The sequence below is a fragment of the Dromiciops gliroides genome, chromosome 4 (genome assembly GCF_019393635.1).
Source record: "Dromiciops gliroides isolate mDroGli1 chromosome 4, mDroGli1.pri, whole genome shotgun sequence".
Classification (NCBI taxonomy): domain Eukaryota; kingdom Metazoa; phylum Chordata; class Mammalia; order Microbiotheria; family Microbiotheriidae; genus Dromiciops; species Dromiciops gliroides.
This window is the reverse complement of record NC_057864.1, coordinates 230,655,400-230,678,697: the sequence shown is the minus strand read 5'-3', so window position 1 is coordinate 230,678,697 and position 23,298 is coordinate 230,655,400. Positions and strand designations below refer to the sequence as shown.

Here is a 23,298-nt window from a genome sequence, read left to right as displayed (position 1 = left end):
TTCTTCTGCTCTCACCAACCCACCATGCTGAAGTTCTCTCCCTGCTTTCTCTACCATGTGGTCAATCCTTTACTGATATATTCATATAAAAATAATAAATGCTTACTGGCCCAAACTGATGCAATAGCAATTATTTTAAGAAAACTGTTAAAAAAGAATCATTTCCCATATAGACAGTATATGATGCTATGATATTATAAATAAAAACCACAAAATAAAGGAGTTATTAAATATTGGAACCCCTTCTTACTTGGCCTACCCTGTACAGGTAAGTACAGGTGTGTCCTTCCGCAAATCACTGAACCTGTTTGCCTCAGTTTTTTCAATTGCTAAATAAGGATAATAATTTCAATCATCTCACAGAGTTGTGAAGATCAAATTTATTTATAAAAGACTGGACCATACTGTGTTATATATAAATGCTTATTCCCTTTCTCTCCTTCATCTAAATAGATTAATTTTTGTACTTCTGTGCAAAATGACTATTTTATATTTTGTAATGGTCTCAATCCCTTGCTTGGTTATAAATATATCTCCTACTTATAGCTGTGAGACTTACATGATCTTCTCATCTGATTTTTTTAAATAGTTTGATCTTTTTTTTTTTTTTTTTTTTTTTTTTTGCGGGGCAATGGGAGTTAAGTGACTTGCCCAGGGTCACACAGCTAGTAAGTGTCAAGTGTCTGAGGCCGGATTTGAACTCAGGTACTCCTGAATCCAGGGCCGGTGCTTTATCCACTGCGCCACCTAGCTGCCCCCAGTTTGATCTTTTAAGACCCTGTATCCATTTAGAATGTATTATGAAAAATATAAGGTGTTGGTCTAAGCCTAATGTCTATCATACTGCTTTCCAGGTTTCCAGAAAATTTTTTTATCAAATAGGGACTTTTTTCCTAAAAAAAATTATGTTTTGTGTTCTATCAAACACTGGATTAAGTCATTTCAAAGAATCAGCTTTTAGTTTTATCTTTCATTTCGTTATTTTTTTCATTTCCAGTTTATTTGTCCTCTAATTTCTTTTTTTTAAGTGAGGCAGTTGGGGTTAAGTGACTTGCCCAGGGTCTCACAGCTAGTGTTAAGTGTCTGAGGCCGTACTCAGGTACTCCTGACTCCAGGCTAGCTGCCCCTCTCCTCTAATTTTTAATGTTTTTGTGCTTAGTTTTTTTGGGGGAGCTTTTTAATTTGTCTATTTTGTTAATGTATGTTTGTAGATATATAATTTTTCTGAGCACTGCTTTAGTGACATCCCATATATTTTGGTATATTGTTTCATCATTATTATTTTCATTCATATTTTCCCCCTACATTTTGTTCAACTTGGTCATTACATAAGATCCTATTAAGTCTCCATTTAGTTCTGTCTTTTTTTGTAGTCTTTGCTACTTTTTTTGCATTATGGTTTATAAAGAATGTATTAACTATTTCTTTTTATGCCTGTTTACCCTCATAAAACATAACTAAGATGAGAGGTTTTACTCACACATGATTAGCTTTTTACAGAGACCAAGCTTGAGGCAACTGAAATGTTTTTCAAATACTATCTACTCAGTGTTCTGAGATTAGAACTATTTTCATAGAGAGCAAGGCTATAGTAACAGGAATGTTTTGAGAGAGACTGTCTCTTGACACAAGTATCTTGTCTTTCAGGTGGTGACTTTTTTTCCCTCCCCCTTTCTGGAGGTGAGAGGTTCAAAGGTATTATTACACATTGCACACATTTTCCGAATGCATCATTAGTTGTGGGTTTTTTTGTTTGTTTTTTGCCTCCCTCACGTGCAATTATCTAATCTATTCATATTTAAAGTTAGGAGTTAGCTTCATATTTTACTCCATTAGTCTAATACGTTTTACCCCATCTTCTGCTATAATCACAATATTATTATCTCTTCAATTATTTTAGTCAATATATTTTAAGTGGCTCTATTTCCATCAGCTATCTTCTGCTCACTTTTTTTTTTTTTTTTTTTTGGCGAGGCAATGGGGGTTTTGTGACTTGCCCAGGGTCACACAGCTAGTAAGTGTCAAGTGTCTGAGGCCGAATTTGAACTCAGGTCCTCCTGAATCCAGGGCTGGTACTTTATCCACTCTCCTGCTCACTCTTGACCTCTGCCCCTTTTCAATTCATTACTCCTTTGGTTTTGGAGTTTTATTATTTCCTTTTTCTTGCTTGCTTTTTATTTATTTAGTTCCCTCCTTTCCTTCACTTTTCTTAAATTTTAAAATTTTCATTTTGTGTCTTAAATTTTTTTTCCTTTTAAAGAGTAACTCTCTTCATAATTTTTCTTTTTCTGTCTAGCCTAGACTTTTGTTCTTTGATTTGTGGTCCTTATGCTTATTTAGTTTTGAGGTACCTATTTTGGGTTCTCTCTATATACAACTTCTGTTATTGCCTTGTTCTCCTGGACCCACTAATTCTGATGTGCTTAAGTCTTAGAAATATCAGTTACTTCAGGTGATAAAGAGAATATTCTTCCATGGTAGGAATCTTTCCATGTTCCTGATTGTGCAGTTCATTATTGACACTTATCTATCCCTTGGAGTTGTTTTCTTTTCTATTTACCTCAAAATCTCATCCCTAGCTAGAGTCCATACCCTCCAGGAATTCTCATTCCCCAAACAGGATGAATGGTCTCTCTAAGCACCAGATCCTTGCAGATCAGACCCATTGCCAAGGTCCCCATGTTCTTTTATAGAATTTCTCTTCTCCCCTCAACACTGATCAGTGATACCCTACTTAGCCCAGTCCCCTCATTTATAGAGGAAGAAGGGTAAGCCCGTCAGTGCGTGGAAGAGTGGATGCTCATACATTCATCATTGCCCTCACATTGTTGCATCTGTTTTGCTTCTAGCTGGGAGAGGCTACATCCACATCACCAGAGACCTTACCAAGTGCTATATTGCCACTGATGTGTTATCCTTTGCTGAGAATGATTAGAGAATTTGCTTCCAGGAAGAACCAGACATAATAGGAGACTGTGGAACATTCTAGAACCTGCCCCAAACAAGTGTTGAAATCCCCTGGGATAATCTGATCTGTGTGTTGTGTCTTGTTGGACCCAAAGGGAATCATTTTCATGATACCTCTGGGTGGTCTTGCTACTTCCCTCCCTCACCCTCACAATTTATATACAAATAGCTTTTTTAACCTGTTAGAAAATTCCACAGGTTCTATTTGAAATCTCAAGAGTGAAAGAAAAAGTGGTCCTTCAAACTTAATGACAGATAAAAGATGTCTTCAAACTGGAAGTCAGTAGCATATCACTGTCTGTTTTGCAGTTTCCCTCTCTCTCCCCCCTTGGAAATGAATTTCAACCACTCATTGGATGATGGAGGCCAGGTCCTCTTAGGCTCCAGGTAAAATCAATTGCTTAATCTTGGTGCTGAAGGGAGGTGACTTCTCTGATAGAATCAATATAACCTGGTTGATTTTGAGAATTCATTCAAAATGCTTTGAAATGCCACCATCTGTCCATTGGAAAAAGCCAATTACAATTCTGCAATCTTAATTTTGAGGTAACCAGATCCATCACCCCCCCCCCCCAACTTCAGAAATTAACTCAATTGAATGGCCCACTCTGGGAAGAGAAAAAAAAAAGATATGTAACTTATTGGGGGTGAGGGCAGGTTGTATGTGTTGGGGAATAATCTCTGGATTTTAGTTAGCATACTAAAAACTGCATAATCATGCCTTAACTTATTGAAATACTTAATATCTATAATTTCATTTTTATCTTCATACTGTCCCAGTTGATAAAGCAAGAATACCTACATATACAGAGAATCAAACAGCCAAGTGACTTAGCCAAGGTCACACAGCTAGTCAATATCAGAACTTCCAAACAACCAATATTCCAGATCCAGTGCATTTCCCACTAGACTGGGTTAACCTTTCCCTGTACTTTTATAATAAAGCAATTCAGGAAATCTTAACATATGTGGTACAAATCACAGGTTTTCACCATTAGAAGACAGGTTTTCACTTATGCCCACTGCATAAATCAAGCCACTGCTGACAAAGTCCCTTAGGACAATTTTTTTTCCTTCCTAGTTGGGAAGAGTTAGAGAGATTAATTCCTGGGAGTGAATAAAGTCTATATTACTTGAAGGTTATTGGAGGTTATGAATCTTAGTTTAAGAATTCAAAGAACAATAGAAGCCTGAAAGGAAATGGAGTTTGGAGGTCAGTAAATTTTAACTTTCAATAAATGTTGAAGAAATTTTATGGAAAGTTGTCTCTGCTCCTAGTTTTGCTGTTCTAAGTAGGGGGAAATACTGTACCCAGCCTTACCTCAGTTACTTTTGACCTCCTCTCTAGAGGGATGTTCCCCTGTTGGCAAAAGGGGTTCTCTGACCCAGAGCAAGGGGCATGAGTGGGATAACACGGGAAAACAATAATTAGGAACACTCCAAAAAAATCAGACTGAAGTAACATGATTTTCAACCCCTCTCTCCTTAAGACTGTTGTACCTTGGAGAGCATTCAGTTATTTGGGTACTAGTGTGTGTTACTTCCTTCAATAACTTCTTTCACTTTTCCAATTGTCTATGTCTTTTTTTTTTTTAAATAAATCAGCGAATGTATGCTAGGCAAGGGACAGTGCTGTCTGGTTTTATTCATTAATTAATAGTATGAATTCTCTTGCACTAAAATCTCTCCTGCAGCATTGTAAGTGATGTACTTTTTTCTAGCTTATGAAAATTATATGGGGATTATATGTTTCTACTTTCTGAACCTTAGATTATCTCTTGAGAATAATATGCCATTCAACATTTCTTTTTTCTTTTTTTTTTTTTCCCCTTTTGCAGGCAATGAGGGTTAAGTGACTTGCCCAGGGTCACACAGCTAGTGTCAAGTGTCTGAGGCCGGATTTGAACTCAGGTCCTCCTGAATCCAGGGCTGGTGCTTTATCCACTGTGCCACCTAGCTGCCCCTCTCATTCAACATTTCTAAAGTATGAAAATTATTTTAGGTGTAGCTTTATAAGTTATACATATCCACATATACTTATATTCTCACCCTCCTTTGTGCTTCATCCCATCCCCATGCCTCAGAAGAGCACTACCTAGTAGTACTTCATTGGCCATTCAAGTATGGATGGAATTTTTCTTTTCAAAGAACTGTAGGGCTTATGAGAGGAAGACTATCTTGGCTGAAGGTTCCAAAGTACTGAGAGGGTTTGAATCCTAGGCTACAATCTTGATTACTACTATAAATATAGTTGGGGGCTTATGCTGTACCAAGGTCATTAAATATTATGAGTGGGTAGTAATTTGTTTATCTTCCCTGATTTATACTTGGACTATTAGCTCAAATTCATGAGTTTATCCAGAAGGTTCAGTTTTATAGGTGAGCACCTTGTTTATGTCCCCATAACACCACTTTTTCCCCGAATTGATCTACCCAGGTTAAAATTTGACTTTTTAAAGCAAAATAGAAACAGCAAGAGATACTTTCTACGTGCAAAGAGATGTGTTCAGAATGGAAATATGAGTTAGAGTAGCTTGGGCCACATGAAATTTAAATATATATATATATAGTGGGAAGACAAAACATAACACAAGTGAAATGTTTTCCTAATCTACAGAGTAGGCTTGAGTAGCCACAAAATCGGCTTGGGAATCAAATAAAATCCCCCTAAAGGCCATAGGGCCATGTGTACTTATTGTATAAGTACTGGGGGGTCAGGAAGGAGAGGTTATCATTTGCATTGATGACACTGAGGTATAAGGGGGAGAGGAGCAGCAAGGACTTGAAACTGTCTAGTGGCTTAGCACAGAGATTTGCTTGACTTGCTTTGGAGAGGAAGGTAGCTCATGAGATGGTAAGGTCTAGTAAAAACTGTTCACTTTGGGAGACTTGAGCTTTAGGTTGGTTCTGTAAGTAAACCTATATTTACTCACCATCCTATAGCCATGGCTCCTAGAGGAAACTCATGCTCTAGAGCTTCTACTAATAAACAAAAAGGTACAGTAAGAAAGATTAAATTTAAAGGTATAGAAGGCAGAAAGAAGCTCATAAGGGCAGGAAAGAAATGCTCCTCCAGGTTTATATGAATTTATCTATAGGATGCCAAAGCAATGAATTGATTTCATTTCCAAATCAGTATAATGAGAAATGCAGGGGATATGGGGGTGGGGGGGGCGGAAATGAACAACCAATTATTTGGCAATTGGGGGGCAGCTAATTGACTGCATTACTCATGTTTTGTATGCCTATTGAATACTGTATTGTTATATGGACACTGTTGCAGAGTAAAGGAATAATTATATGGTCTCTGTATGTGAGTATGAATGAATAGAAATAAGTCTGTGTTAGCACACAAAGTGGTACAATTCAGTAATAGTTGTTAACAAAGTCACAATAGTGGGATCACAGTGACCTAGTGACATAAGGCTTTTTCTAATGTTCCCAGCATATTTGGGTAAAAGGAATTTAGTATGAGTTCAGAGCTTGCTTAGAGCGCTCTTCATATGTACTCGTTGATGTCGAATGAGATCATGCTTATGAAAGAAACTTTTGACACAGTATCGACATTTAAAGGACTTATCTTTTGTGTGAATGCTGCTGTGCTGGACCAGGTGGTCATGCTGCTCAAAGGCTTTTCCACAAAAACAACACTTATGTGTTTGCTCTTTCTTCTCCTCTCCAAATAGGTGGTAGGGTTTGTCATTTCTTCTGATGGACTAGATGACGACGATGACGATGACGATGATGATGATTCTTGTGGCTCTTTCTTGCTTAGTTCAGGCCCTTTCTCCTGGGTATGCATTCTGCTGTGGGAGACAAGATGGGAACTGAGGCGGAAACTTTTTCCCACATTCACCACATATGTAGGGCTTCTTAGTTTCATGGGTCTCTCGTGTGTTCTTTTGAGATCCTCACTTTCAGTGAATGTTTCCGGCAGATAGGACACTCATGAATTTTCTTCTCTTCCTTGCGGCTCTTGAGATGCCTGATGAAGTTTGCCCTCCAGCGGAAGTTCTTCCCACACTCAGGGCATGTGTAAGGTTTCCTTGATGTAGTCTCAACCTGAGTATGGACAGCATCTCTGAAATCAGTCATGTTATTCTTGTGAGATAGGGAAGGGTTGCGTCTCCTCCTCTTGGAGCCTGGAAGATCTTCTCTGCAGGACTGACTCTGTTGGGATCCTCATCTCCAGAACTGGATAATACAATCTCAATGGAAACTTCCTCTCCTAGACTTTTCTGCTGAGGCATCTCCTTCTTGTTAAAGCTGTTATCTCCTGCAAAAGGAAAATAAGAATCCAAACCATGATGAGATAAACTACAACACCCAGAGCAATATATTAACTGATATAATTGTGTTAGTACTCTGCCATTCCCCAGCACAGGGGCAATTTTTAAACTCCATTCTTCTCACGCCAAATCCCTATCTCTTTTTTTCCTCCATTTCTACTTTTCTACATTTATGTCTTATGCCTGCCAGTTGATTCCAATAGTTGTCAATGCCTAAAAAGCTTTCTAATCCATGACCCAGAAATTGTGCCCTTATAGAACTGTGGGGAAAAAAACATGTTAGGTGTGACACCCACTACCTATGCAACCATGGCCAATCACTTATCCACTCTGGATTTTCTCATTTGTAAAACAGATATAATAATATCTATAGTATCTGCTTCACAAGGTTGTCATGAAGCTCAGCTGAAATGACATATATATATATGTATGTATATGTGTGTACATACATATATATAAAAACACTTTGCAAATTTTAAAGTGCTATATAAATGGCAGTTATGTTTATTGTGATTGTGTTTTTTTAATTTATATTTTGATAGCTTTGAAATAGTATGGTGGAATGAACAAGGGGTCAGAAAACCTATAGCGCAGTCTGAGTTTTAACTAGCTAAATTATTTGATATTAATTAGTTGCATAAGCCTTGGGACTCAATTTCATCATCTATAAAATGAACAGATTAAACTGGATGGTTTTCTAAGGTATTCTCTGTCTTAGCTCTACAATACTATGGACACGTTGCAAAGAGTATATAGAACCTATACCCTTTCTCTATTTTTTGGTTTTTTAACTTCTGGATAGCTGATTGTAGTAATTTTGAATGAGAACTTCCCCTTCTATTATTTCCTCCTAAGTTTTGTTATTGATATGGAACATCTAGAAACAGATAAAGTTGAGTCAATAATTTCTGTAATATCCTTAAAATCTGATTCCCTTGAAAGAAAGTCTCTTAGCCAATCTCAGAAATCAATTATTACATAAAAAGTAAAGAAGTATACTTCTAGCCAAGATGGTTGCCTAAATGGAAGAATCCAGACCAGTTTCCTAAGAAGTAACTATTCTAGCAAAAAGCCAAAAATCATACAGGTCAAATAATGATCAAAACATCCAATAAAAAACAACAGAACTGCATAAAATTCTGCTAGAAGTGTCCAAGTTCAGGCAAACAAGCTGACAGCATTTATAGCAACCATAGATGCAATACAGCCAGAAAAGTTGCGTGTCCAGGAGCAGCAAGAGTGGATAGCTTCCATGAGAAAGCCTCAGGTTGTCAAAAACCCAGTTTCCACCAAGCCAAATAGTGAAGACACAGCAGTACTCAGACAGGAATATCCCAGAGCTCCAAATTCTCTAATACTCTGTCCTAAAACGCCAGAGAAAGCCATGAAGATCCATATGGCTTAACTCCAGGAGGTCAAAGTATAGAAACCTAAGTGACAAAAGCAGAGAATGAATGGGCCTATAGTTCCACTCCAAAACACAGCAAAAGGGGCAGATCCAGGTGCTAAACACAAAGCCCCTGTTCAGGGGCTGTAGAAATGAGTAGACCAGACAAACACTGACCACTATAAAGAATTACTGTAGTTCTAGAGATGCTACAAAATCCAACCTAGGATTTAAGACATATTAGTATCATAACAATTGCTAGCAGACTGCAAATATTTTCTACAAGCACTACCCACTTCTGGTGATTCATATGGAAAGAAATAATACTGCCAGACGTAATCTAGAAAGTATTGCTAAAGATGATGAAGTCTTGGAAAAGAAACTGAAGACTTAGGGCAACAGGTGGCATTTTTATTATTGCTGTTGGTCAAAGGTAAGGACCTCAGAAGAAAAGATGATTTAGTCAGTATGCAAATAATTTAAAAAGAGGGTATATGGAGAATAGAATTTGAATTTCTGTGCCATGGATTAAAATACAGGAATGGAGTACTAGCAAGTAGCAATCTCCTAGTAACAGCTAGTAAAAATGTATTTGTCTGGAATCTTGGAAATCTAAGAAAAAGAAACCTGAAATTGAAAACAAGGAAAAAAACTAACTTTTCCATATAGGTGTCCTCCAAACTGGAAACCACAGAGTAGCTATACCATAAGAGGAAAAAATAGCTCAGAAATTTACTAAGAGGCAAAATCCATGATGGAAGTCAGTTTCATATAACTATGCAAAAATGGACAAAATTTATATAACAAGTTACACAAATTAGTGATTGCCAAGGCAGAGTAAAAGTGGATTTGTTTTAGCTAATATTAGCTTATAATTTGACTTGTAAATAGTTAATTCGCCGTGAACATTGTCTTCTCATGTTCTCGTCTATATAAAAATGCCTTGACCCATCCTCCATTTTGTCTTGATTTTTCTGTCTCTGATAGTGTGGAGGTACTTCTTGCTAAGACCAATCCTTTATCTCCTTATAATGGGCCCCTGAATCACTCACTCTCTCATCTTCAGCCTGTTTCAAATGAAATAACATGTAAAGCACTTTGAAAACCACAAAGTATATAATTATTAACTATTGTTACTCTATTGTACCCTTCAAACCCATCTAAGTCTCCCTCAGCTCTAAAACAAAAACAAAACTTAACTAAACCCTACTGTACCCTGAAGCTGCCATCCTCTAACTCTTTTCCTCTTTCTATTCACCTCTTAGGAAAAGCTGCATCTAAACTCATTTCATCTAAACTTGACTCCTCTCTTTATCCCTTTGTAATCAGTCAACTGAAACTGCTCCTCTTCAGAGTTGCCAACAATTTTTAAAAGTAGTTTATTATTTTCCAGTTACATATAAGGATAGTTTTCAACATTTGTTTTCATAGGATTTCTAGTTCCAATTTCTCTCCTACCCTCCCTTCCCTCCCCCCACCAACAATTTTTTTAAACTATCAAGAATTTATTTTTCTCCCTCACACCCTGCCCATTACTTCTGGGTATGGGGGTGAAGGGTGGGAATGGGGAGGGAGGGGGAGAGAGAGACAACCCCCCCTAATAATACATATAGAAAACAAATGACCAGATTAGTCATACCCCAAAAATGGTTTATTCTACCTATTAGTCCATTGCTCCTGTCAAGAGGTATACAGCATTCTTCATCAGTTCATCTGTAAATTATAGTTGGATTATTGAAATTTAAGTCTTTCAAATAGTTCATTTTTATAGTTATTATTTTATTAATTGTTTTGCTTCTATTCACTTTCCTCTTCATCAACTTATACAAATCTTCCTGAGGTTTTCTGAAACCCATTTCTTTCATCATTTATTAGAGAACAAATGTCCCATTAAATTCTAACCCATATGTTCAGCTATCCCCCAACTGATAGACCACCCCTTAGTTTCCAGCTTTTTGCCATCATGAAAAGAGTTGCTATACATTTTTTTTGTATGAGTCCCTTTCCTCTGTATTTGATATCTATCAGTGGTATCCCTGAGTCAAAGGGCATTACAATTTTGTAAAACAATTTAGTAACTTTGGGGGCATAGTTACAAATTGCTTTCGAGTGGCTGTAATGTTGCTTTCTCAAAGCTTGTCCTTCTTATCTTCTCTGGTAGCATCTGACACTGCTGACCACCCACTCATCTTAGATATTCTTTTCTCTCTTAGTTTCTATGTCACTGTCATCACTTGGTTCTCACCCTACCTATCTTACTGCTCCTTAGCCTCCTTGGCTGGATCTTCATTGATATTATGCATTTCAATTGTAGGTGTGCTCCAAAGCTCTGGTCCTTGGTTCTCTTCTCACTGATCTCATTATAGCTCCCATGGGTTTAATTATCTTCCATAAATAGATGACTTCTAGATCTATATTTTTAGCTCTAGTCTTTGTTCTTGAGCTCCACTCACATCATCAACTGCCTGCTCAACATTTTGTACTATAGATAGATCCATCCATCTATATATAGATATATACCATTTGTACTATATATATATATATACATACCATATACCAAATATCTATCTTCAATTTGACATGTCCAAAACAACTCCTTATCCCCTCCCCCCAACTTCTCCCTCCTACTCTTACCCTCTGAGAGTATCACCATATTTTAGTTACCTAAATTCACAAGCTCAGAATTATATTGACTCCTGTCTTATGTCCACATATCCAGCCATTCTCTTTACTGACTTAGCCACCACTCTAGTACAGAACTTCAATCGCCTGCCCTAGATTAGTACATTAGACTCCTACTTGGTCTTCTGGTTTCCTTGTCCTCTTCCATCTCCATACATCCTTTACACAGTTGCCAGTTAGTTTTCTCAAGTGTAGGTATGACCACATCCCTCTCCTTACTAAGTAGGAGAAAACCTAGAGAATGCTAGAAAACCCTGCCCAGAAGGAGGTAAGCCACTCAGTTAAAAATCTACTGGGGCCGTGTGTCCTCATCTTTACCTCCAGCCATTGTTCCCCATTCCCCACCCACCACATATCCCCCCTTTACTTAAACTGTATTTAAAATACACTATCATTGACTCTGGAAAGGGCATGTCATGGGATTGCCCTGTTCCAGATACTTCCCAGAAAAATTATAAGGTTAACCATGATGACTTCTAGGGGTCCCCTTCTAGCTCTGAAAATAAGATGCTATTAAGTATTTTCCCTTTAAGTAGTATTTCAGAGTCACAAAAGTCAAGACAATTAAACTTAAGAGTTCTGGATGGCAAGGAGAAACTATGTATCAGCACAATGTTCTGAGTTTTTACAATTATACCAGGGGTTTTAAACAGGCCTAGGAGCAAATGAAAAAGACCTGTAACAGCTGATAGTTAGGATAAAAAAAATATGAGTATTTAGAGAACCAGAATTATAAATAGTTACCTTTGATGTCAAGGTTAATGATTATTGGTTAGTGATTTCTTTTTTCCTTACAATATTTTAGTGTATGATATGGGGTATTTTATGGTTTTTTCAGTAGAGAGAGCTTGGTACAGTAGATAAAAGAGTCAGTCAAACCTAAGTTTAAGTCACACTTCTGACACATGCTAACTGTGTGAACCTTGGCAAGTGACTCAACTTCTCAGTGCTCTAGCATTTTCAAGCCTATGAGATGCAGAATAGTTGTTGATCTTCATTAGTAGTGGGAATTCCCATACTGACAAAAACCAAAAGAATAAACACAAAATTTACTTTTTAAATGAATGCATTAAGTGTTATGACTCTGCTTTTCTTAAGACACCTGAAATGTAACCAGCATGCCTATGCCTCTTTAAACATACACTAGCAGATTTGGGGGTGGGGATATTTGTGACAAAATTTGGAATCTATTAAAAAACTTCAATACAATTTCCTCTACTTCAACTCCATTCCCAGTAGTTTAACTAACATACCATGGGAGGAGTAGAAGGTTAGTGGGGGTATGAATGAAATCAATATCAACATCACATTCATTTGCTCATGCACTCATTTCTCCAAGTCTTCTCCCAATGTGTACCTCAAGAACCTGCTTCTTTTAAGTAGCGCCTTCTCCAGAAGGCCTTCCCTGACTAATTGGAAAAAACAACAACAAATTACCTACAGCATATGATAGTATCATCAAATAATCAAACATTTACTAAGTGCCGACTATGTTCCAGGCAAGATGAGAAGTACTGGAGATACAAAGACTAAATTAAATTAAATAGTCTTCACCATCAAAGGGCTTATTCTGTAGAGGGTCAGAAAAATTATATGGAGACAGTTTGCAATGGCATGGAACAGTAGTTCAAAAATAGATAATCTAAAACTGATTTCTACTTGGTGTTGGGGATATATCACAAATGCAATATTATCTTTGTTATCATGCTTCATTGTACTAACATTTAAATAACTGGATCCCAAATCAATACACTTAGATAAGTATGTAATATGTAATAGTTATATAAAATAAAAACTTGCTATGACATAATAAGTATATGGAGCTCTACTAATATTTTCCCCCAGCTGATTTTTCTTCCAAAATGGTTTTTTCTTGCTCAAGCAAATACTAAAATTCTTCATATTTTATAGGGTGGGTGATATTGACTTTGTGAGAGATTCCCCCTTAATGAAGAGGTGGGGAGAAAATCTCTTTATGGGATTTCAAACAAATCATTACATTCTCATTCATTTGCTCTTACTATTCCCACATTGCTAGGCTCATGTGCTATTTTTAAGTAATAAATCAGAATAAAAATTAATTTCCACTAATTGAGCATTAGACTATCTCTAAGTTCCTACTATATATGTCACAGAATTTCAGATCTAAAAAAGATTTTTAAGAATCAAAAATGAAGATACTAAGTTCTATAGAACCTAAGTTTACCTGCCCAAGATCACATAGCTAGGGGAGGTGGCTGGGGGTGCTGGAGAGCCTAGAAAGGGACCTGCAAATCCATGCCTGAAAAACTATCTATAGAAAATTGGGACTGACTTACACATGCATACACACACTTTATATTACATGCTTTAGCATTTAAAAATTCAATTCAATAAGCACTTATAATACCAAGAAGAGTCATGTATATTTCTGCACTATATAACACCTTAAGTTTTAATCACCACATATAATAATCTATAAGATGCCTGAACTTTGAAATTCTGCCACAACTACCATACACTTCTCTGCCCTAACACATATTAATAAGCATTTATTAAACACTTGTCATATGCCAAGCACTGTGCTATGCCACAGCAAGCCAAATCCAGTGAGACAGGAACTACCTTACAGGATGCCTCACTACTGTATTTTTCCATCGTTCCCTTTCTCTCTTCAGCTCTTGGTAAACACCAATACCTCAATTTCTTCACTCTTACTTGTATTGCCACATTGCTGAATAAACACTGTGGGAAAAATCAAGTAAACTTTATTGACATGCTGTTCGGGGATTTCTTTATTCACACTTATCAATCCCTTAATTTTACTTTATGCAGTGACTATTTCTCCTTGTCCTCAAGGGCTCAAACCCACCCCAACCAACTTACCCAATAGGTAAGTATCCTATTTTCCTACTTCACTGAGAAGACCTAAGTGTCTCCATATTTTCATCCCTTGCTTTCTTTTCCTCCCTTTCTCAGGAGACCCCAAACCTAATTCCATATACCCAGCCTTCTTTAATCTCTACTCATCTCACATATTTTTTAATCTCTCCCTCTTCATGGGTCCTTTCCCAGAAATCTATGTTTTAGTTTCCTCCTTACCACTCATTTGAAAAAACTTTTAACTGACTGTTCTACTACTTCAGCTACAATATCCATCTCTCAATTTCAGTTTCGTGGTCAAAATTCTTGAAAAATTTTGTTATATGATGTGTGTCAAATAAATGTGATGTGACAAACAAGACATCAAACTACCCTTTTAGAAAAAGTAGTCTGTCTTGTAGCATCACAATCTCACAATTCAATATAACCTTTTATCATACTACCTTAATATGTCACTGAAACACCCCTTTCTCAAGGTACTAAGTCCAGGAATTTTTTTTCAGCCCATTCTCCTTAACTGTAGCATCTGACATTTGGAACACCCCTGTATCTCTATCCCAAACTTCTCTCCTGAATTCCAGATCTACATTTTTTTTTCTGGACTTCTCAACCCATTACTGAAAATTCGCATTTCCGAAGTAGAATTTTACCTGCTTCTTTCCCTCAATTTCTATAAATGGCAGTACTATTACTTAGTCCCCCATATTGGAAACCCTGATCTTTGACTCTTCACTCTCCATCACCTCTATAAAAGGTAATCAATTGCAAAGTCATAGCCATTCTCCATGTCTCTTGAAATCATCGCCTCTTTCCTATCTCTATAGCCACAACTTTAAAAAGGCTTCATTACCATAACTTCCCCATACAGCCTATATTCTTCCAGTTCTATGTCTTTCTTCATTATACTTAGAATAAGAATAAGATACACATCCAATCCCCTCTCTGCTTGTTGAAACCCTAGTGTTCCTTCAGAAGTGAATTTAAATATCACCTTCTCATGAATCTTTCCTTGCTCCCACAGTAAGACATGCCTTTCTTTCTCTGTTCTTCATATAGAATTTTTGGGGTACTTCGCTCATGAACTTGGTCTAAATCTGATTTCTCTCATGACTTCCTGGTGAGGAAAATTCCTATGCTCATGCAATTGGTCAATTATTCTCCAACATCCGATCTTAGAGAACTGCCTAAGGTACTAAGAACTTAAATGATTTGCCCAGTGTCAAACAGCCAGAATGTGTCATAAGAACATTTAATTTTACGTTATAGTTATGTACAGTGAGAGACAACGTAGTGGTGGAATTGGAGTCAGGAAGGCCTGCCTCAAATTTTACCTTTGACATATAAAAGTTGTTTAACCATGGGCAGTCCCTGAGTTTCTATTTCTTCAACTGTAAATGTGGTGCCTAACCCACAGAGCTTTAATGAGGATTAATGAACTATACAACTATGTGCAAACCCTAACATCTTATAAAAATGACAGTGATTTTGTAAATGACATAAACTCCTATGTTGTAAGATCTAAGATCCAGTGCTCCTAGCATCACTTAATGTTTGTTGACTTGAGTTTAACTGAATATGATCAGAACAGGTAGGAGGAAGCTAGAAGAGACATTTCTTACCAGGACAGGATCATGACAGTTGAGAGTCCCAACCCAGAGTAGCTCAGAAGGACCTTGGATTCCATTTTCCAATCTGCCTCCACCTCATTCTTCACCTACATAAGTATTTATGAAACTTCTTCCAAGGGATCATTGAATTTTTTGATACACAACTAAATTTTTCTTTTAAATTAAAATGGTTATTCAGCAAGTCAAGCAGCTAGTATTAGATGGTGATTGGGTCAATCCTTACCGAAGTCCTCTAAATTCAGCTGGCCCCCAGATCATGATGCATCCCATCTATCCATTCATAAAGCCTCCCCCACTCACTCTGTTTTTTACCTATTGCTGAGGGAAAAAAATATTCAAATCAATATGAACCATTATAATTGTTAAATGCAAAGCAATCTCTTGCCCTATGGCTCTATTTACAATTTCTCTGCTTGTCTAGACCTTTTCTTGTTATTTTCCAATATATGCTATAATTTTCTGGTAAAAGTTAAGATACTTCAGAGCAAATGCTACTTCACTTTTATATCTATATCTCCAATACCTAACAAAATGCCTGGAACATAGTAGGTATTTAATAAATGTTTGTTGCTTGAGTGAAACTAGGTTAGTAAGCTAAGAGAAAAGAAAAAAAAAGGAATTACCTACAAGTCCATCATTTTAAAAGTCCAATATTTAAAAAAGGTAAATGTGTATAGTAGTAGTCAAGAATATTGAATACTCATTGGCATAGAACACTGTTCTAATTAGACAGAGTAAAGCCTTAAAAAGGAGAAGAATGCTTTGTTTCATTCAATGGCCAGAGATTGCATGCCTAAACTTAGCCAATTATCTCAAAAATTTACCAGGCAATCAGGTGAAAGAATATGGATGGCAAATGGGGGAAAAGGTCTTGGATATGGATAGACCAAAAATAATGCTAATATGCCAGGGGAACAGAATAAGGAGTTTTTTCTAGAAAACTCCTGATTTTCTAATCCTCAGTTGGTCAAAAGTATCCATTCTAATCAACATATCTGGGACCCCATATTCGAATTTCTTGCATTATAAATCCCTGATAAAAGTCAAAGAAGGAACCTGCAGTGTCAAGTCCTACCAACACCGACTCAGGTAATTTAATAGTCCCAAATTAGAGAACCTTTGGAGCAAGGATGGAGTAGAGGTGAGAGGGAGTATCATAATCATAGTGCTCCTGAGTTGATCTCACTCCTCATCAGAAGGTACTACACTATAGTTACTACCTCATTCCTCACCTGTACAAGTAGTTTTGGGGATCTCCTTATCCTGGGGGCCCTGGAATTCCGGGCCACATGGCTCATCATCTTCTACCCGGGAATCTGGTAGTTGCATGACCTTGGGCAATTCATTTATTCTCTCTGGGACTGGCTGGGGACCTGGATAGTCTATTAAGGAGAAGAAGGGAGGGGATATCTATTTGTCCAGCAACCTACTTAGAGGCAGCAGCCTAAACAAACCCAGGTTGAGGTAAATGGGATAATCTACCTAGGTCCCTGATAGGGACAAAGAGGGAAGGTAGAAGGAAAAACATGATAGGAGCACAAACAGACACCATTCCTGGGGGTAGGAAAGTCGATATGAGTATGACTTTGTAGATGAGAGGAGGGAAGAGTTTAAGACATTTTCCCTCTTAATCCCATTAGTTGTAACTGTCTAAAAGAAAATGGGAAATGCAGAGAAATGGACCAGGTAAAACTACTGGTCACAAAGGAAACCAGGTATGTTCTCTTTGACCATAAAAACAAAAACAGGTACTAGTTATGTCTCTGATTCTAAATCTTACTGCAGTTTGGGAAGGTATTGAGGTAGTTAGCAACTATTTTTAGAAGAAATTATGTACAAATCACCTAGGCATCATGGGGAGGAAAAGGGAAACTAGAGAGGAGTAGCCATTCACTCCCAAAGCCCCATAGATGATTAATCCCAGGCCAGGAGGAAGCTGAACCCTTACTCATGGGGAGAGAGACTCCATAGTCCTCCTCTATGATGAATTCTCCATAGAAGCCAGTCTGAGCAGGGTCCAGAAGAGACCACTCTTCCTCAGAGAAACACAGGATCACATCCTTGAGCTGAGTCACATGGTTCTGAAACAAGATGAAACAACTACTCAGGACCCATAAGTCCAAAGATGTTGACAGATGTCAGACCCAAGGAGAGTTAGTGCTAAAAGCAAAGGTGCCAAAACATCATACACATAGTAGTTGAAGAGGATACTTTTACCTCTGATACTGGGTCAGTCTTTGAGTAACAAAGATGAACAAGATACTAACATCCTAACTTTCTCTATTCCTCATGAATATTTAACAGAAGAAACCAGAGATAAGGTAGTGAATGAAGGATGGCATTCACTGCCTGTAGTCCTGCCCCTTCCTGGTACCTTCTCAAAGCTGTGGACTGGATTAGGAATTCCTGTGGGGTCAGAAACTAAAATTTAGTCAAGAGAATTTATTGAGTACTAACATCTATAGAACACATAGTCTCTCATCATATTTTCTGCACCTGAAATGGGGGAAGAGGGGAGGGAGAGGGAAATAAGCATTTACATATATGGCAATAGTGCCTATGTGCCAGCCACATGGCAGAAACTATGTAAAACTCTAAGGAACTTACAATTATCTAATTTTATCCTCACAACAACCCTGTGAAGTAGGTGCTGTTATCACCCCCATTTTACAGGTGAGAAAATAGAGGCAAACTAAGGCTAAGTGACTTTCCTAAGATTATACTATTAAGCTACTAAGTATCTATCTGAAGCTGTATTTGAACTTAGGTCTTCCTGACTCCACACCCAATGTTCTATCCACTGTGCTACCTAGAAGTCTTGATATATGATCAATATTTTACCATAATTGTTATCAAAATATTCCTATGAAGTAGGAATATATTAGTAGTGGGGGAAACTAGTTACCTTAGCCTAGACAATTATTCTCAGCTATTAAGTAGTACAAATTAACTTTTAGTTCTTTCCATGGGACCATTGCTTTCTCCCAGAAATGATCTAAAAATGATTTAAAAGTAAGAATAAATAACTGCAAGTGTCAGGGTTTTGGTATTGTGATTTTCTTATTTGTCTGGAATGAGGGAAGGAGGGGGAAGCAGAAGGCAAGGGATAAAGGGCCTTTTCCTTAGAGCAGAGAGGCATTAGTAAGGAATTCCTATGTTATCAATTTAGTGTAAAAGAATAAGACTTCACGTACAAAACAGTGTAAGACTAAGCTATGTTAATAAATGCAAAATATCCAGAATGAATAAGTTACAATATTACTGCACTCTGTTCTTGTCAGATTACATTTGGTATAGTGAGCTTAATTCAGAGTACAATATTTTAAGAATATCATATACAAACAGGAGCATATCCAAAGGAGGTTTGCCAGATGGGACCTGAAAGATTTGTAAGGCTTATTAAGCATAAAAGTATATTTTGTTCTACTTTACCTAAAATAAAAACATGAGGAGTAATGAGAAGAAGTTGCAAAGAGGAAAACTTCAGTTTAATGATAGGGAAAAATAAGTAACAATGAGAGCTTCCCTAAAGTGGAATGTGTTGCCTCATAAAGTAATGACTTCTTCATCTCTGGAGGTCTTTGAGTAGAGGCTTGATGGTCCCTTCTCAGATGTTACAGAGAATTCTTGTTCAGATTATTGGTTAAACTTTATCAAGTTTAAGGATTCTTCCAAATCTTGTGACAGCTAGAATAATCCTTACAAATCTAATGGGCTATTTTTTTATAGTTAAGGATGAGGTCCAAAGAAATGAAGTTACTTGTCCAAGCAGCAAAGCCATGACTAGAACACAGATCTGCTTCCCAATTCGATGCATTTCTCTAAGGAAGAGAGCAATAACAACTCACCTGGGACAAATGAAGTGAGGTCACTTTTTCCTGGTCTTCAGAACTCCCTTCCTCAGGAAATAAAGGAATTTGGGAAACAGGAGGGGGTACTGAAACTGGAAAAAGAACAAATTAGAACAACAAACTCCAAAATGTAGCCTTATCACCAGATAGGTAGGTGTCCCTGATAAAATGATCTTTTTTTCTCCCTCTTTTTCACTGTTCATTTTAGTTGTAGATATAGGTCAGAAAACAAAGGTAAGTTGATCAAGGATAAGAGAGGACAGTCTAACAGTAACAATTTCAGGGAACCAAACCTAGAATTCTAGAGCTGGAAGGGATCTAAAAAGAGAATATTCAGATAGTTATCTAAACCAAGAGTTAGCAAGTACAATATGATTAAATTGTTAAATATGCAAAATTTGTTTTTGGTATTCTACCAGTGAGGGAGCTAGGCCTAAGGAAATGAGTACTGGACTAGCAGCTAGTAGACCCAAATTCAAATCCTCCTTCAAACAGCTTTGTAATCTCCAGGTGAATCACTTACTTTCTCAAAGCCTTGGTTTCCTCATCTATAAAAGAGGGATAATATTTAAAAAACTTATTTCACAGGATTGTGAGGGAACTTCCTTTTAAAATTCAAAGTGCTATTGAAATGTACTATGTTACTGTTCTCTACCAGTTCAATTCAGTTAACATTCATACTGCATTGATTATGTGCAGGGTACTATGCAGATACTGAGGATTACAAACATGAAAAATGATTCAGTCCCTGCATTCAAGAAGTTTATAGGCCAAGAGGGAAATGAGTGGTGAACAAAACTAACTATAAGTCAGAATGTGTTAAATATACAGGAGAGATTAAATAGTCATGAGAAACTCAGGAAGTGAATGATCATTTCTAGTTAGGACTTCATGAAACAAGTAGCACTTGAGGTGGGCCTTAGAGCAGGAAAAGGATTTTGTTTTCTTCACTTACTTTTCCCAACATATCCCTCCTCCTCCCAGAGAGCCATCCCTTAAACAAAGAAGAAAAAAGAAACAAAGTTCAGATAATTAACCAACACATTCAAAATGTCTTGACACATGCAGAGTTCCAAACTCAGTCAGTACCCACCCTCCCACACACACCTCAATAAAGAATGGGGGAAAGGTGCTCTTTCATATATGAAAAGAAACAGATACAATGAGAATTATGCATAAATGAATAGAAGTAGGAGAAGAAAGCACAAGAATGCAGGGAGTGAGACTCAGAGAACATCAAAACTGGAAGGGAATTTAAAGGTTAACTAGTACAAATAATTAATTTTACAGATAAGAAAAGTGAATGTTCATAGAGAAAAACTGACTTGCTCAAATCACACAAGTGAGAAAGAAGCAGAGAAGGGATTCAAATAGTCTTTTAATTGAAAGGCCAAAAATGTTTTTAAAAAGTAAAAAATAAAAAAATTGAAAGGCCAACATTCTGTTTGAATTGTAAACTTCAGTAAGAGGAATAATGTGACAAAATGCTGGAGTGGTAAGTTGAAGCCAGACTGTGTTGAGCCTTGAATATTATGCCAGACAAAATAGCTTGAACTGCAGTTGGTAGGGAAGGGGAAAACATAGACTTTCAGGAAGGGGAATGGTATGATTAGATGAAGGTTACTTTAAACGCAGTGTGCTCCTGCTGAAGAATGCAGAAGGAAAGCATGGTGGCAATGAGAACTGTTAGGTTATTATAAATATACAGTTGATAAATGATGAGGGCCTAGAGCAATGGCAGTGGCAGTGGTAAGAGGGGCAGATAAGGGTATACATACATGGGAAAGGTCAAACAGAAAGGCATGAAACATTTAAGGGAAGAGAAATGATTTCTAGCTGGAGGCATCACAAAAAATTTCATGGAGAACATTGTATCACAAACCACATATTCCTTTCACATGTTACAAATATTTTACCTAATCTACAGTCTAATATATACCCCTTTCAGAGGTATAATTGAAGGGATAAGAGCACCTGATTGAATATGGGAGCCAAAAGAGAGGGAAGGAAGGATCCTTGTGATTTTTTTCCAGACTGCTCTCAGCTGTAATTACTTTCTGCTAAAACAAGCACTATTTGGTATAGTAAGAAAAACACTGGCTAGATTTACCTCTGGCGTCAAAGGATTTGAATTCACATTTTGTTTTTGTTTCTGTGGGGCAGTAAGGGTTAAGTGACTTGCCCAGGGTCACACAGCTAGTGTCAAGTGTCTGAGGGAGGATTTGAACTCAGGTCCTCCTGAATCCAGGGCTGGGTGCTTTATCCATCGAGCCACCTAGCTGCCCCCAAAGGATTTGAATTCAAATCCCACTTCTGATATTTATCAACTATGTGACGTAGGGTAAGTCACTTAAACTCTCTGAGGCTCAATTTTCTCATCTCTAAAATGGGAGAGTTAAGCTATATGGCCTCTGAGTTATTTCCTAAATATATAATTATTAAGGAATTAACTATTGACTTAAGGTATTGCCTGGCTTTCCTTTGCCCACCTGGCCTTGTGCATTTAAAAGTGGAATCTATGGAAGGAAAAGCCTTGAGGTATCAGAAAACAAGGAATCAGAATACCTGGAAATTCTATTCCTAGCTCTGTATGACTCTCAATTAAATTCAATCAACATTTAGTGAGTGCCTACCTAAAACAAGTTGCTACACCCTCAAGGACCTTACATGGGGGTGGGGGGCTGGAAATAAGAGAGCTGACATTAAGACAGCAATGAATTCCTATATTGTGGATAAAGTGCAGGGTCTGGAGTCAGGAAGACCTGACACAAACCTTTCCTCGGGCACTTCCTAGCTGTGTGACCTTGGGCAAGTGACTTAACCTCTTTGTGACTCCACTTTCTCATCTGTAAAATGGTGCAATAATCATACCCACTTTGAAGGATTCTTTTGAGGATAAAGTGAGCCAACATATATAAATAGCTATATAAACATGCTATTATTATTACTACTACTATTATTATTATTATTCCAAACATGAGTAAAGGCTTATGCAAATGAAATAGGAAAGAAATGCTAAATTTGGGGAGCACTTGGCAAGCTAATTTGCTTGAAACAGAGAACTTCATGAAGGGGAGTAATGTGAAAGCATGAAAAAGTGAGTTGCTTTTATATGGTAGAAAGTAGTAATTGCCAGGTTGAGGAGTTTATGTTTTATTCTAGAGGGAAAAGGGAGCCTCTCTAAGTTTATGAGTTACAAAGTAACACAGCCAAAGTGAAATGAGACACAGTTCTTCCTTTGAAGAAATACAGTAGGAAAATAAGGACAATATACAAATAATCATAATACAAGTAAGAATGAGATAAGTGTATACTTAGGAAAGGTCAAACAGAAAGGCATGAAACATTAAAGGGAAGAGAGATGATTTCTAGCTGGAGGTATCACAAAAGATTTCATGGAGAAAATTGCATCACAAATCACATATTCCTTTCACATGTTGCAAATATTTTACCTAATCTACAATGCTGTGTCAGTGTAATATAACTACAGTACATAAATACAGTATATAGTATTCCCTTCTGTAGCACAACTTTTCCCATTACTGTTTCGCTGTATCGCAGACTGGCATAAGAAATTCAATTGGGAATTTTGGGGAATTTTACAGAAGCTAGAGATGATACACAAAGGCCAG

At 37.2% G+C, this 23,298-nt stretch overlaps 1 protein-coding gene across 1 annotated transcript in view; it reads right to left on the bottom strand.

Annotated features, from left to right (window-relative positions):
• Window positions 1-2,270: 2,270 nt before the first annotated feature.
• The window catches only part of LOC122753768 (zinc finger protein 496-like), a 29,536-nt gene continuing 8,508 nt past the window's right edge, over window positions 2,271-23,298 (bottom strand). The window contains 11 exon segments of the mRNA XM_044001435.1: window positions 2,271-6,464; window positions 6,467-6,652; window positions 6,655-6,814; window positions 6,816-6,869; window positions 6,872-6,900; window positions 6,903-7,142; window positions 7,145-7,243; window positions 17,048-17,197; window positions 17,764-17,896; window positions 19,664-19,758; window positions 20,622-20,660. Of these exon segments, the coding sequence (XP_043857370.1) occupies window positions 6,433-6,464; window positions 6,467-6,652; window positions 6,655-6,814; window positions 6,816-6,869; window positions 6,872-6,900; window positions 6,903-7,142; window positions 7,145-7,243; window positions 17,048-17,197; window positions 17,764-17,896; window positions 19,664-19,758; window positions 20,622-20,660 (1,217 nt within the window). The 3' untranslated portion in view covers window positions 2,271-6,432.